This window comes from Lemur catta, chromosome 24, assembly GCF_020740605.2.
Source record: "Lemur catta isolate mLemCat1 chromosome 24, mLemCat1.pri, whole genome shotgun sequence".
NCBI classification, from domain to species: Eukaryota; Metazoa; Chordata; class Mammalia; order Primates; family Lemuridae; genus Lemur; species Lemur catta.
The window spans coordinates 96879-111306 of record NC_059151.1 but is presented as its reverse complement, the minus strand read 5'-3'; the positions used below and the strand labels follow the sequence as shown (position 1 = coordinate 111306).

At 49.2% G+C, this 14428-nt stretch overlaps 1 protein-coding gene across 2 annotated transcripts in view; it reads right to left on the bottom strand.

Moving 5' to 3' along the window:
- FRAS1 (Fraser extracellular matrix complex subunit 1) overlaps positions 1 to 14428 on the bottom strand; it is a 244094-nt gene that overhangs the window by 139606 nt on the left and 90060 nt on the right. For both annotated transcript variants that reach the window (XM_045536898.1, XM_045536896.1), the window contains exons 8-14: positions 12804 to 12905; positions 12333 to 12524; positions 7910 to 7999; positions 4967 to 5002; positions 3441 to 3588; positions 1666 to 1809; positions 226 to 360 (exon numbers count right to left, since the gene is read on the bottom strand). In XM_045536898.1, the coding sequence (XP_045392854.1) occupies positions 226 to 360; positions 1666 to 1809; positions 3441 to 3588; positions 4967 to 5002; positions 7910 to 7999; positions 12333 to 12524; positions 12804 to 12905 (847 nt within the window). The remainder of the gene's footprint in view (positions 1 to 225; positions 361 to 1665; positions 1810 to 3440; positions 3589 to 4966; positions 5003 to 7909; positions 8000 to 12332; positions 12525 to 12803; positions 12906 to 14428) is intronic.

Sequence of the window (14428 nt, the reverse complement as noted above, 5' to 3'; positions counted from 1 at the left end):
AGGTGGGCACATAAATCTACTGGAGCATATAGATACCAAAGTAACCTGATAAGGTCACAAAAGCGGCGTGTGTCACCGCTCTCGCCCACGGCTCTCCCCAGCCCAGCTGCCAGGAGTCCTGCTCAGAGTCTCTCCTCTTACTTAAGCTGCTCACAGCTCCTGGTGCCCAGGTCGCAGGTGGGTGGGGCCGGGGAGCTGGCCGAGCAGCCCACCCGCCGTGGTTACCTGCGCAGGTGTGGCGGTCGCGGTAGAAGCCGTCCCCGCAGGCGGGCACACACTGGCCGTGCTGCAACAGCAGGGGAGGCCGGCAGGACGAGCACCCCAGCGCACTGGCACAGGTGGCGCACTGCGGCTGGCAGGCTGGCTCCCGGCACGGATGGGGACAGAAAAAGGGACACACTGGTTAGTTCAGAGACACGACCCCGTGTGACGCTCACACAGCCCGATCCGGGGCTCTGGGCCCGCACACAGTGGGAAAGGCAGGAAAATGCCTGTGGGAGCCGTGGTTTCTACAGCACAGCTCATGGCAGGCTTCACATAGAGGATGCATTCAACCCTCACGACAGCCCTACAGTCACTACTAATCTCAACTTTACAGACGAGGAGCAAGCTCAGGGAGGTTAAGTGACCTGCCCAAGGTCACACGAAGCTGGCACCTGAAGCCGGGCAGTTTGGCTCAGGAGTCTGTGTCCTTTTGTTAAGAAGACCCCTGGCCCCCTTTTCTTTACACCCTATGGTAGGTACAAATAACCTTCAAAAACGTTTAAGACGATGTGAATCAGGCAAGAAAGTAGGGAGAAGTGAATAATTATGAAAATAATGAAAGCATCTAGCCCCTACTGAAACCTGACCGTACCCTAGGGACTAGTCTAGGCTCCTGATGTGTATTGACACACTTCACCCTCCAACAGCCCTCTGCAAATGGCACTGGGGTCACCCTCACTGCATACGTGAGAACACTGAGGCACAGAGAGGCTAAGAACTCACAGCCAGGGTGTGACCCACATACTCTTAATGGATAATTAACCTCACAAACCAGAGATGAGGAAATAGTGACTAAGACCTGACCCTAACCAAGCCAAACTCTCCCAGGTAAAGTCACCTTCTCAGAGGTATAGGAATTCTGACATGCTCAGGAACTCATTCTGGAGTCTCTGGTAACTCACAGGAGTTACGTTCTGTTACCAACCATCTGTGTGATGTTGAGCAAGTCAGTTAGTTTCTCTGGCCCACAGGTTCCCCATTTGCAAAGTTAGAAAGTTCTAGTAAGTGATCTTGAAGGTCTATGCCAATTCTAAATTTCTACCCTGGACTAACTACGTGTGTTCATACGATGCTAAGCATCCTGATGATATCACCATCCTTGAAAGTCTTCAGAAATGAAAACAATCCGGCCGTGACCACTTGGCAACCGTTTGGTCTCCACATCGCCCATCGCCCTCCGAGCACGAAGGCACCTGCAGAGTGTCGGACGACCTACAGGCAAGGGGACCACCTAACCTCCGGATGACACGACCACCTTCTCGTGGTCTTTAGAGGTTGAGCGTTTCCTGCATCCACGACCCGCTCTGTGACGACGAGTCTCAGTGTGAGAATCACAACCTTCAGGCAGTTTCTCGACCTCCCACACGACAGCGCCCCAGGGCTGCCCGCTCAGGGCCGTACCTAAACACAGGCTGCCCGCCTGGTAGAATCCCGGCCCACAGCTGTGCACACACCGCCCCTTCTGCCGCAGCTTCGCGGGGTCCCGGCAGAGGTCACAGTGGTCTGGAGCGTGAGAGCAGGTCAAGCAGTCCGGGTGGCAACGAACTGAAGGCAAGGACAAAGGAGAGGAGAACTCGGTGAAGCCCCTGTGCGATTTCTCTCACATTCCTCAGAGAAAGCATCTACACGGCATATAAAGTTAGACAGAACATGAAGAAAACTGCGGGACTTGGGTGTGAAGAAGGCCTCCAAATAGCAAAAAGGCATTTCAACGCAAGATTTCAAGGATACTTCCCTTGTCTGAAATACCACCACTGTCGCCTGGAACCCCAAATTGAAGATGCTAAAAAAGCAGGTTTCTTAATGCTTCTCCCTGCTGAAATATCTCTAGAAACAGGAATGACAACTTCCATAATACATGATTTAAACAGATTCAATAATTTATGATATCTGAGATGTTCCTCCTAAGTTGTGACATACATAAGCAGTTCAGACATGAAACCTACAATGTCTAAAAATAGTTGTTTTTACCTCAACGAAAGTACAGCCAGTTTTCTTTTTCTCTAAAATTTCAAATCCCATTCCCAATAATGGGGATCACTGAACTTAGTGGTAATTGTTAGCAAAGGACTTTTTTCAAAAGGTTCTAAAGTTGTCAAGGACTTGATTTTTGATGTATAGTTCATAATAATAACATAAATGTTTGCTTTCGAAAGCCCAGAGAGCCACTTTGGTGAAGGTAACGCAATTAAACCATAAAGTCACTTTGCTTTTCCCTTGATAAACTCTTCAGGGAAACACTGCGATTGGCCAAAATAAGTTGACTGCACCAAGAGCAACTGCCAATATGAGAAACGGTGGCCCGTGAGTGAAAACAGCTAATTATGAAATATGAATGGAAGAAAATGTCATTTCTCCAAGAGACTGAGCTTATAGGCAAATTACTGCTCAACCAGAGCAACTCCAGTGCTTGCCAACAATTATTAACTGGAACTAATTCAACCCCAGGTGATTTGAAAGCAGAATTGCAGAACAAGTAGATAAAATTTTCTTTTGGAAGAAATTAATGAGTCTTTAAACTTTTAAAAACCCATTTGAGAACTCCAAAAGGAACCATCTGTTTAACAGTTCACCTTGCAAAAAAAAAAAAAAGAACATCCATAACAAACTTTGAGCAATTATTCTTGTATTTTCAACAGAGGAAGACAGATTTGCCTTCACAAGTTTTCGAACATTACTATTATTTGATTTTCACAATCATTTTGCAAGACAGATAAGGTATATTTTGTCAACAAGAAAATAGGGTCAATAACTTGTCCAAGGTCACATACTCATAATAAGTTGAGTTTGGCAAGTACATGGACAAAGATTAATTAGTATCATTTGTTAGAAAAATCAGGAAGAGGCCGGGCGTGGTGGCTCACGCCTGTAATCCCAGCACTCTGGGAGGCCGAGGAGGGAGGATCGCTAGAGGTCAGGAGTTTGAGGTTGCTGTGAGCTGTGCTGATGCCATGGCACTGTAGCCTGGGCAACAGAGTGAGACTCTGTCTCAAAATAAATAAATAAATAAATAAATAAATAAAAATAATAATAAAAAGAAAAATCAGGAAGAAAGAAACAAACCCACTGGGTGAGTACAGAAAAAGCAGCAAGATGGGGGGTGGGGTGGGAAATAGGACCCCTGAATTTTTGGCAGTAAAACTGTCTCAGTGGAAATAAACGGGGCACGGACCTACCTGCTGTGCAGTGAGGACAGCACCGTCCCTTCACCTCCACGGCCAGTGTGGCCACCGGACACGGTGGGCAGGAAGGCTCGTAGCAGGTCACCTGAGCGGCCCGGCACTCACACACCCTGCAAGGGCCGTCCTCCCACTTCTCTCCCTCCTGCGAGAGACAGTGAAGAAGGACGCTGCCACCAGGGCACAGGGATTCAGAACAGAGTCTGCTGCCCAAGAACTTGTAATTTCCATAAGGACAAAGTAAAGGCACTGTGTCAGCTCCCTGCTAAACCTAACTCTGAAATAGGACAATGGGTCGAAGAGTCCCAAATTTAAAAGGACAGAGTTTCTCCTTCTTTGTTTATAAGTGGTTTGTTGTGACGCAGAACACCAGCAGAAAGACTGTGGGCACACCCAGAGATAAACTGTAACAGCACTCGGGGGCTCCCAGAATGTGCAAGAAACATTTAAAATCTGGTTTTCAACCTATTTCACCAAAAACACCAAGGGAGAGTACTATGTACCTAGTGATTAGCAGGTACGTTAAGTGCAATCTCTAAAACAGAGGAGAGCAGAGCGAAAACCCTGAATTTCCTGACGGTTACTGTAAAGAGTAACAGTCCAGTCACTGTATTCTAAACGTTAAACTTCTGCAGGCCCACTTTCAATGGACGTGGACGTGCCGTGAGCTTTCCCACACCAAACTAGTCCTTTCAGCCAAGCAAATTATGGGAATAAACATTAGTACTTTCACAGAGAATCCAAAGTGAATCATAACAAGCAATTTCTTTTTGCTCTCAGGGAAGACACAGAGGTTCCTACCAGAATGAGAGAGGGAAAACAAGAGAAAACAGCAGATTTTAAAGCAAAAATTCGATAAAATTGTGTACTAAGCTAACTGATGTCAACATTCCAAACGATTAACGTGACAGTATTTAGCAAACTGAAAGGCAAACAGTAGAAAACTGAGGAACATTATCTCGAGAAGGCAGAAGTGCTTTTCTCCCATATCAAGACAAACTGGTTTCCTGGCCCCTTATTCTAGAACCTCCAGAACGGTACGACTGCTCATGGGAACAAAGACGCTTGTGTTTCCCCTTTAAAAGAAACCATTCGACGTTGCCCTGCAAACAACCTAGAGAGAACGAACACCCAACATCCTTTCGGGGAAAACATTCACAGACCCAAGCAGCCCTTTCTTCAGCGTTTTGCAGTACAGGAAATTCCACTGACTGTTAAACTGAGGCCAGAAAAAAACTGGGAAGAGAAAATCATCACAAGGAAAGGGAAGGACACACGTAGGAGCTTGTAGTTCGAGAATTATTCATTATCAACTGTATAAAAGCATAAGCTAAAGACCAAAAGTTCAATGGATCAACGTCTAATTTATCATTAAGATTCTTAATTCCTGACCACAATGCCATCAAATGTGGCTGTTAAAAACACTAAGGCGAAATACTAAGTTTCCCTCTGACAGTTCACGCAGATCATTACTGACAACAATTTTATAGTGATTCATGCACAAGTTAAAAGTCTGTACTTACTGGAATCCGTTTAACTGCACTAGCATTTGAGGGCATCTAGGAACAAAGAGAAATGTATTTATTACACCACTAAAAACACCATCAGTTTTCATTAGGAGTTACCAATTTTTCCCCAAGCAACATGCAACTTCATTCATTTACTATGAACAGAAATAAAATCTATCTTATCAAAAACAAGGAAAGAAGGCCGGGTGCGGTGGCTCACGCCTGTAATCCTAGCACTCTGGGAGGCCGAGGAGGGTGGATCGCTCAAGGTCAGGAGTTCGAGACCAGCCTGAGCGAGACCCCGTCTCTACTAAAAATAGAAAGAAATGATTTGGACAGCTAAAAATATATATAGAAAAAACTAGCCGGGCGTGGTGGCGCATGCCTGTAGTCCCAGCTACTCGGGAGGCTGAGGCAGTAGGATCACTTAAGCCCAGGAGTTTGAGGTTGCTGTGAGCTAGGCTGATGCCACGGCACTCACTCTAGCCTGGGCAACAAAGTGAGACTCTGTCTCAAAAAAACAAACAAACAAACAAAAAAAAAAAAACAAGGAAAGCATACAACTATAAAACAGAGACAACACGCCTCAGAAGTATTTTTGAATTCTTACTCTGACTTTCTGCTTGAGCCCTTGGCTTTAATTTCCCTCAGTATGAAGCAGTTCACAGTCAAGGGGTCTAAACCCGTAAAGGCAAAGTCTCCACTTTGGCATGGTACCAGAGTATTATGGAGAACTGTGCTTATTCAAAACAACTTGGTTTTCTTTAATTCCACTGGGTCTAATTTGCCTCCAAAAATGAGTGGGAAAATTGATACCATGATTGAGAAAATACGAATTTAACATTTATAAGGAGCCTTTAATCTCCTAAATTCTTAAGAAACAACGACTAAATTATGAAATGCTGCTAAGAAACAATGCTAGCAGCATAATAATACCAATGTTTTTAGCTTTTTAAAATGTGCCAGGCACTGTTCCAAGTGCTTTACCATCTCTACAGCACCGACAGTGGATACTGTTGCAGATACAGTAGCAAAAACTACCACCATTTTACAGGGAGGACTAAGTAACTTGCCCAAGATCCCAGCACACGGCAAAGTGGGGATTCGAACCCAGTGTCCACACTGCCAGCCCTGCCCCACGCGGCCTCCCCAGAGTACACAGAAACGCTGGCCGGGTGACACACAGTTCACCCAAATCACAAAGAAAAAGTGTGGAGGAATCAGTTCCCCACAGCATTTAATCCTATTCTCACACCGTAGTCTCCTCTCACCACTGTTTTGCTTTCTGAGGTTTCAGTTACCTGCGGTCAATCTCAGTGGGAAAATAGTAAATGAAAAATTCCAGAAATAAACAATTCATCAGTTTTAGACTGTACAGTGTTCTGAGCAATGTGATAAAATCACACCGTCCTGCCCAGGACGTGAATCCTCCGTGTGTCCGGCATATCCAGCTGCGGACGCCACCCGCCTGCTGTCACTTAGCAGCATCTCAGGCACCAGATCGGCTTTCGTGGCATCACAGCGCCTGTGTCCAGGGAGACTTTATTTCACCTAACAACGCCCCACGGTGCAGCAGGGATGCCGGCAGCTCAGATATGCCAGAGGGAAGCCATCAAGTGCTTCCTTTAAGTGAAAAATCGTGACTTAATAAGGAAAGAAAACAATTGTGTGCCATGCTCACTGAGATCTATGGTAAGAATGAATCTTCTAGCCATGAAACTGTGAAGAAGAAAAAAGAAATTCATGCTGGCTTTGCTGTTGCACCTCAGACTGCAGAAGTTGTTGCCACAGTGTCTGGTAAGTGCTTTGTTAAGACGAGAAAGGCATTAAATCTGTGGGTGCAAGACATGAACGGGCCGTGTTTCTGCGGGCAGCAGTGGGGTTTGGCAGCACTCGTGGTTTCAGACACCCACTGGGGGTCCTGGAGCACCTCCCCAGGGGGCCGGGGAGGACCAGACCCTGCTCTGACCGGTCAATGAAGCAGCTGTCCTGGTGATCAACCGGCATATTTTGGAAAACACAATGAATTTATCAATGTTCTAACGGCCAACATGAAAACTACGGACTACATGTTAATACATAGGGCAAACTGAAGAAATTAAGGTCAATATTCTTACCTTTGGGTAATGGAAAAGTGCAAACACAGGGAGAAATAAAACCTTAGTAAATGGAGTTTTGCCTCATATCGAATCCAACAAAATCCTGCCACGTCTACCTGCGACGGAAATCTAGGGCCTGATCATTGCTTACCACATTCACTACCTACTCCCTAAACCAAGCCACCGTCCCCCTTTCCCACTGGGCCACCTACCTCCAGTCTAGTCCCCGTCTGTCACTCGCTCGTGGCAGCCAGAGTGGCCCTTCCATGAGAAAGTGACCACAGCACTGCTCTGCCCAAAGCCCCCTCTGCCTCGGGGCAAAGCGCTGCCTTCCAGGCTGCTGCGAGGCCTCACCTGCAGCTTCTCCCCCTCAATCACTCTGTTCCAGCCGCACTTGACGTCTTGCTGTTTCCTGAACATGCCACACACACTCCTGCCTCAGGGCCTTTGCACCTGCTGACTCCCTTCCTGGAATGTTTCCCCCATATGTCCACGTGGCTCACTTCCTCACTGCCTTCAGGCTTCGCTCCCGTTCCTCCACGGGGCGGACTCCTCGTTCATGTTGTATAAAAGACCACAGCCCACCCGCCTGCGCCCTCCCGCCCAGCCGCTCTCCAGATGCCTTGTGCTGCTTTACTCTTCTGGCTCCTGCTCCTCACCCTGCACACGCCTGTTGCTCTCTGGGCACTGACACCACACGGCGAGAGCAGGGACTCTGTGTCCCAGCACCAGGCGCACAGTAGGTGTGCAGCACCATTGCTGAACAGACGGATGAGAGAGAGAGATGAGCAGGTAACGTCTCCCCGTGAGATTACTTTTGAACGAATTAACGGTTTTCAGTTGTTAGCTTGATACTCACCAAGTCTCCATTTTCTTCATAAACACAATAGCCATTCCTTGAAATGCATTCAGGACAGCACTTCCCATCTAAGTGAATTAATTCTTCACCCTGCAGAAATAAGGGTTGCAGTGGCACAGATCAAATTAACATCTTCAGGTGGCAGCGCTAAATTGAGAAGCAGCTGGGCGCCCTGACTGGAATGAGAAAGCTCCGCAGCCCCCCTGTCATCTCCCTGGGCTGCCTTCCTGAGGAGAGTCGGGTCCACGCAGCACACCCTCCCAGTGCCTTTGCCTCCCTGCTCCGATGACCCCTCCTCTCTGATCCGTCTGTAATTTCCACCCATGACCAAGAGCTCCATGAATAAGCAGCATGGCCAAGATCAGTGTCATAGTCTTGGAAAATTATGAGTTTCAGAAAAGCATCACGGTATCTTGAAGATATAAGGTTGGAACTTGTGACTTTGGTTTCATTAACAGTGCTCAAATCAAACCAACGTCTTTCCCTGAATACAAAATCAGACATCCCTTCATTTGCAGATGTAGTCTCAGGCATAAATTAAATGGCAGAAAACTAATTTTTACTCCATCTTCTGAAATTCTTACTGCTGGCCAACTCACATCAAAACTATTTTTAAAATTATAAAATTATGCCACATTTGGAGGGTTGATGTTTAACTTTCAAAATCTTATTACTTTCATTTCTCAACATCAACACTTTAAAATTTTTATTTCTTATTACAAAATAATAAATGTTTGCTGTGTTTTAATAATTCTGAATTCCATAATTTAGAAAGTGTAATTCACTGAAGTCCTATCTGCCAGGGAATCTGCTGTTAAAAATACAATCTCTGTTTACAATTTTTCATATATATTCACAAACATCTCATCTATAAGCTAGTATTATACACTAACATATATCTATAGGCTAAACAGTATTTTTTAAAGCACTTCCCACTTTCTAATGATATATCTACTTTCTAAAGAGTGGTAATGTTTCATTTCTCTAAGTAGTTAATATTTAATTGGGGGTCTATATTATATTTAAAAGGACAAAAGCCATGTTAAATGAAAATGAATAATGTAAATTTGCATAAACAGAATAATCACAATGGTATTTTATGTTTCAACACAAACACTGCACTAAAGACAAGTATTTTGGAAGCATTTGCTGCCTTGGACGCCCTGGAAGGCTGTGCTATCACCGTGGACAGGTTTTTCCATCTCTTTTCCACTCTTCTTGAGTCTTCAAAATTTTCTAGAATGAATATGCATTATTTTAATGAGGGAAAATATAAGCTTTTAAAAGCAACACAGAAATACATAAATGATTATAACTTTTTATAGTGTCTAAAAAGATATTTCAAAGAGAAGAGAGTTGTACAGATTTCCGCCCATCAAAATTTCGTGTCAATCAGAGGCCGGCAGGGAGCTGTGTGGATGCCAGGGAGAGAAGGTGTATTTACATATAGATTGTTTCGCAGAAACGTGACAATTGGCTGGTGGCGAAGGCATAACCCAGAAACACACTGAGTTTGCTTCCAAAGCACATAAAGGGGTTTATATGCATGTAAGCTAAGTCACTTACAACAATGTTCTGAAATAAGACAGAGTATATGTCCGTCTGTTGAAAACACAATGCGTGAGAGATTCTTGACTGCCAGCTACCACACAGACGGACAACACAGAACAGGGAGCCCGCGCCGCCCAGACAAGCAGAGAAGGCGGTTGTGAGCCCGCAAACACTGCTGCGAATGACAGCCAGGCCTGCTCTTGCGGAGCCAGGACTCAGTTTTGGTGACAGAGCTGCTGTTTACGGCAGACGCCTCCATGGCCCAAACAGTCAGTTCTCTGGTGACAGGGGGCTCGTTCCAATTAGCATTTGACTTTTGCTTTGAGCACAATGGCTTTGTGGAACAAAACTCATTTTCTTTCTAAAAGGATTCTGCTGCGTAGGCCAGTCAGAAGGTGCCGCCCTTCCCCACGGAACCGTACCTACGTCCAGACCAAAGACCGCGCTGAGACTCATCTGCCCACTGGAAAGGAAACCCTCTCCGGGGGGCGTCTGCCCCACTGGGGAAGGAAAAGGCACCTGGCGTTTGCGGCCCACCACCCTTCTCCACACACTTTACCATAAGCTTCAAGCCCCCTCACCGTTTCATGCCTCTGATGTGAATGCAAGGTCCTTTATTCAAAAAGATAATTTTACTGCACCTGAATTCATGTTCAAAGACATCGTAAATTATAGAAAAATAGAAACCATCCTATTGTGCTACTCTACCATTGATTTATTTTTTGTTTCTACGTGTAGGGATTTGGTGTGAGATAGCAAAGACAAGAGTCGTGCCTTTTTCTCCTTTTTTAACAAAGAAAACGTGTAGGCTGATTCCCATGCTGCTCAGAACCTTGCTATTGATAACCACGGATAACGATCACCATGGTGAAAGCTGCACGATGTTGCCTCTTCTAGAATTCTGCTTCTCTGCAGTTTTGGTGATGCGCATACCCTTGGTGTCCAAGACGAGGAATCAAACCACCCAGGTATTTACAGGAGGCGGCAGGCAGGTGGGGTAGAACTGAGTAAAGCACCAGCCGTAACACACGTGCCCTTGGCAGAAGGGTCATTTCCTCCGGGAGCTCCCCGTGCATTTTCACTCCTATTTCCGTAATCGCTGGCTGCCACCCGGTATCATAATTTCTGTTTACACATCTGATTTCCCCCAAAGCCTGAGAATGCTAGAATGTGTCTTTTTTATTCATTTGTTTTTTTGCCATCAGTGACATAAGCTAAGCAGAAGTTTGGAAGCTGCTGCATGAGGCTTCCACAAGGTCACTGACAGGAGAGAGAAGGCTGAGGGGTACTGTCCCTCAGGTTCAATTCTGGGTGAAATTTCACTTCTGGTAGATTTCCAGTTTAGAACCTAGTGGCTCAAACAATCTGGGAACCATGCAGGTAACTGGAAGAAAGCGGTTTAGCTGAGTGAAGGTCTGCAGAGAGAGGCGACCGGCGTGGGAAATCCCGGATCCACGAAGAGAAAGATGGCAGGGGAGGGGCTGGACAGGGACGGGTAGTGTCCTGGGGTGACTCGAGAACGCTGAGGTGCCCCCCACTCTGGCAGGTGCTCCCCACTTTTCCTACGAACAGAGAAGGACTGGCCTGTGCCCCCACAGGTAGGGGTCACGGGGCACAGCAGTGGACAGACAGGTGCTGGGGCTTAGGGGATAACGGGCTGAATTATTTTCTGGGACTGAGACTGTTCAGATCTGACTGGAAGCAACTGGTTAGAGGGTCTACACTGCCAGGATCTCCGCTCCCACATTCCCATGATTCCTAGGACAGCTGATAAGTTAACACTTTGGAGAATAACCCGGCATCCCACGGGTGAACTGCCCGGGCACGGAAGCCTGGCCTCAGCCCGAGGGGAGGAAGAGGCCCTGGTGAGGTTCCCTTCTCACCTTCCTCCAACGTGCCGACCCCCGTGACGTAAAGACAGAAGAGAAGTGAGAGGTGGGGGGGGGTATGAATCTGCAAAACCGCAAGACCCTCTTTACCCAAACACGTCTCATCTTCGCCAAGACCCACAAGCAGGAGGCGAAGTGAAAAATAACAGCCTTGTGTGGAAGGTTGTTCCTCCCCAGGTCGGGAGGAGCCGAGACGTGGGGGCAGAACTGGGGAGAACAACGCCCTCACAGGGGACCTGGGCTCCCTCGAGCTCCCATCCTGAGTCCACGGCCTGGAGGGAAGCTGGTGGGCGGATGGGAGTGGCAACAGAGGACAACTTAAAAGCAATCTGTTTTGCAATGGCTCAAAACCAAGTTCAAAGGGGAGAAAAAATAATTTCCTTACGATATACAATACATCTGTAGGCCAAACAGAGGCTGCTTTGTTAGAAGCTTCTAGAAACTCTGCAGGCAGCACTAGTCAACAGAGGTCAACAGAGCTAATTGTTCATGAGGTCCCCCTTGCTCTCTCCTAAAAACAAAAACCATTTTATTTCTTCCCTGACCCACAGGAGCAGCCGAGGTGCTGGCTCCCCTTCCTCCCAAACGCTGCCAGGGGCCTGCGGCCGGACCCCGGCCAGGCCACCTGCAGCCCTGTGTCACGGCCGGGCCAGCTAGGCAGGCCACCAGCCACGAGGTCCAGCTACGCTGCCCGATTGGCCGACGCCCCGTGTCACGTTCTTCCCTCGCTCGTCCCTGGCCTGGGGCTTCCCATCTGACCAGACGCACCGAGAGCTAACAGCGCCCGGGGCTGTTCCCAGCTGGCCCGAACGATAGAGCAGTGACATTCCCGTCACACCACAGATATCTCTGCGCCAGAAGGTCCCGTGAAGCGTGAGCCGTCAGTCTGCCACCTGTTCCACTGCCGGGAAGGAGGCTCAGGTGCGGCCCACCCACCCGTCAGACGGTCACTGCCGTCCAGATGGAAACGTCTGGCGTCCTACCTGCGCACACGCCACTGCAGCACACTCCGCATGCTGGCAGGTCACGCGGCCGCGGTCACACGTGCAGAACTCACAGGCCAGGACTGTCCACACTTCGTCCTGGTACCGCACGACCCCCTGGTGCGAGCAGCTTCCGGCGGATGACACACACTCCTCGCAGCAGTGCCCGGGGCGCCGAGCCCGGCTCTGGCCCTGAGGAGGCAGGGAGAGTGGTGGGAGGGGACAGGCATCGGGGGACAGGGCAATGCCAGAGCCAGCGCGGCAGAGGGACCAGAACAGCAGCGCTGTGCACGGCTGCCCCCCACCCCCACCCTCACCCGCAGGGGCCCCGGCCTTCCGTCCCGGGAGGCAGCCTGGCAGGTCTTTACCCAACACTGAACACGACAAGACTCTCCAACCCTCACAGGACACACTGGACCACGACGTGCGTTTCCTACACAGCCCCAGATGAGGCGTCAAGCTCTCCAGTACCTGTCCGCAGCTCAGCGGAGGGCAGGCCTGTCGGTGGCACCTGGCCTGGCCCCGGTCACACACGCACGTGGTGCAGGCGTCTTCACTCCACTGCTCGCCGTGCTGAGCCACGGAAGGAAAAAAGAAAGCGGAAAATCAGGTATCGCCTTCATCCTACAGCAGCGCAGACGCGTTAAGACTCCCAGCTTAGCGCATTCGTTAACTGAGCTACGTCCAACGTGCTCTTGAGAAATGGTAACATTTGGATGGAAACAGCCTCTAAGAAAAAAGTCCGTAAGCGTCCAAAGAGAACTTTGCCTTGATTTTCATTCTCTGTGGCCACGGCACAGCTGTGTCGAGGGCCCTCTCTGAGCCCAGCACACGGGGGCCGCGGGGACACGGAGAGGGACAGGAGGACCCGCCGCTGGCCTGTCAGTGACCACTGCTCAGCTCTTCTCTGCCAGGACTGCGGGCTCCTGCCTCCCGTCCAGCAAGGGAGCGGACACTGTCCCCGTCCGTCCTGAGGGGACCTCACAAGAAGTGTGCTCGCCTGGTGGGGGTCAAGGAAAAGATTCCCCCCACCTATGAGGAGAAAAGCCCACCCTCCCCAGCAGCCCTGAGCAATAGCTGTGCGGGAACGAGCCGCCTGCAGTGGATGCAGCCACCGCGAGGACGGGAGGGGCGGGAGGAAGGGCACACGCCAGCGTGTTGGGGACGGCAGGGCGGACAGACCCCTGAGACATCCCCGAGCCCGGAACGGAGCTGCCTGCAGCTGCCTCTGGACTTCTGGTTATGCGAGATAGTGAGTGTCCCCCCTGCGGCCACTTTCAGAGCGAGGTTTCTGTCACTTGTAGGCAAAAACGCCCTAGCAGACACCAAGCCTGGCCCTTCAGAGAGGAATGAGTCTGGCACAATCCTGTCCAGTGAACACACAATCCAAGCCGCATGTGCAGCTGCTGCGTCTGACAGCACAGATCTAGCACGTAAAAGTCCTTTCCCAATCAGGCATTTTCATTCAGACTTCAGGACACCTGTCTAGAATTTGCGAGATGCCCGTCCCCTAATTCTCAGTTCCAGATTCTCTACCGAGAGTCACAATCCTAGTTCCCATTTAGTCTTTCTTAGAGTGGCTGGCAAGTAAGGGAAGTAGCTGAGTGTGTTTTCCGTGTTCTTTGCTTTTGAATAAGGTAATCTTTGGCTCCGCTGGGCGCTGCTAAGGCAGAACATTCACTCATTGGATTTGCTGACCTCGGCTTTGGCTGGTGACCCTGTGGGGCAGCCCCTCCCTCCCCCTCTGCTGCCACCGCGGTGTAAGGGCGGGCGTCGGGCGGGATCGTCTCTGGGTATCGCGCGTCAGGGCCAGCCCACGCAGACGGACCCCCAGAGCCATAAAGCCCTGCGCACACTGAGGGAGACCAGGGGAGGCCTCCTTCCCCCCTCAGGACGTGGGAGCGGCGAGTTCACCAAGGCTCACGACCAGGCGCTGCTGGCCAGCACCTTCCTTTATGTTTCCAACCCTTCAGCCTGATCTTTGCATAGGGGCTTCCCGTGAAGAGAAGAAACAAGCCACTCGTGTACTGAGTCGCTGGTCCTGGCAGAGTCAGACGTGCGGGTGGGGGCTGGTGGCAGGAAGGGCGGAGGCAGAC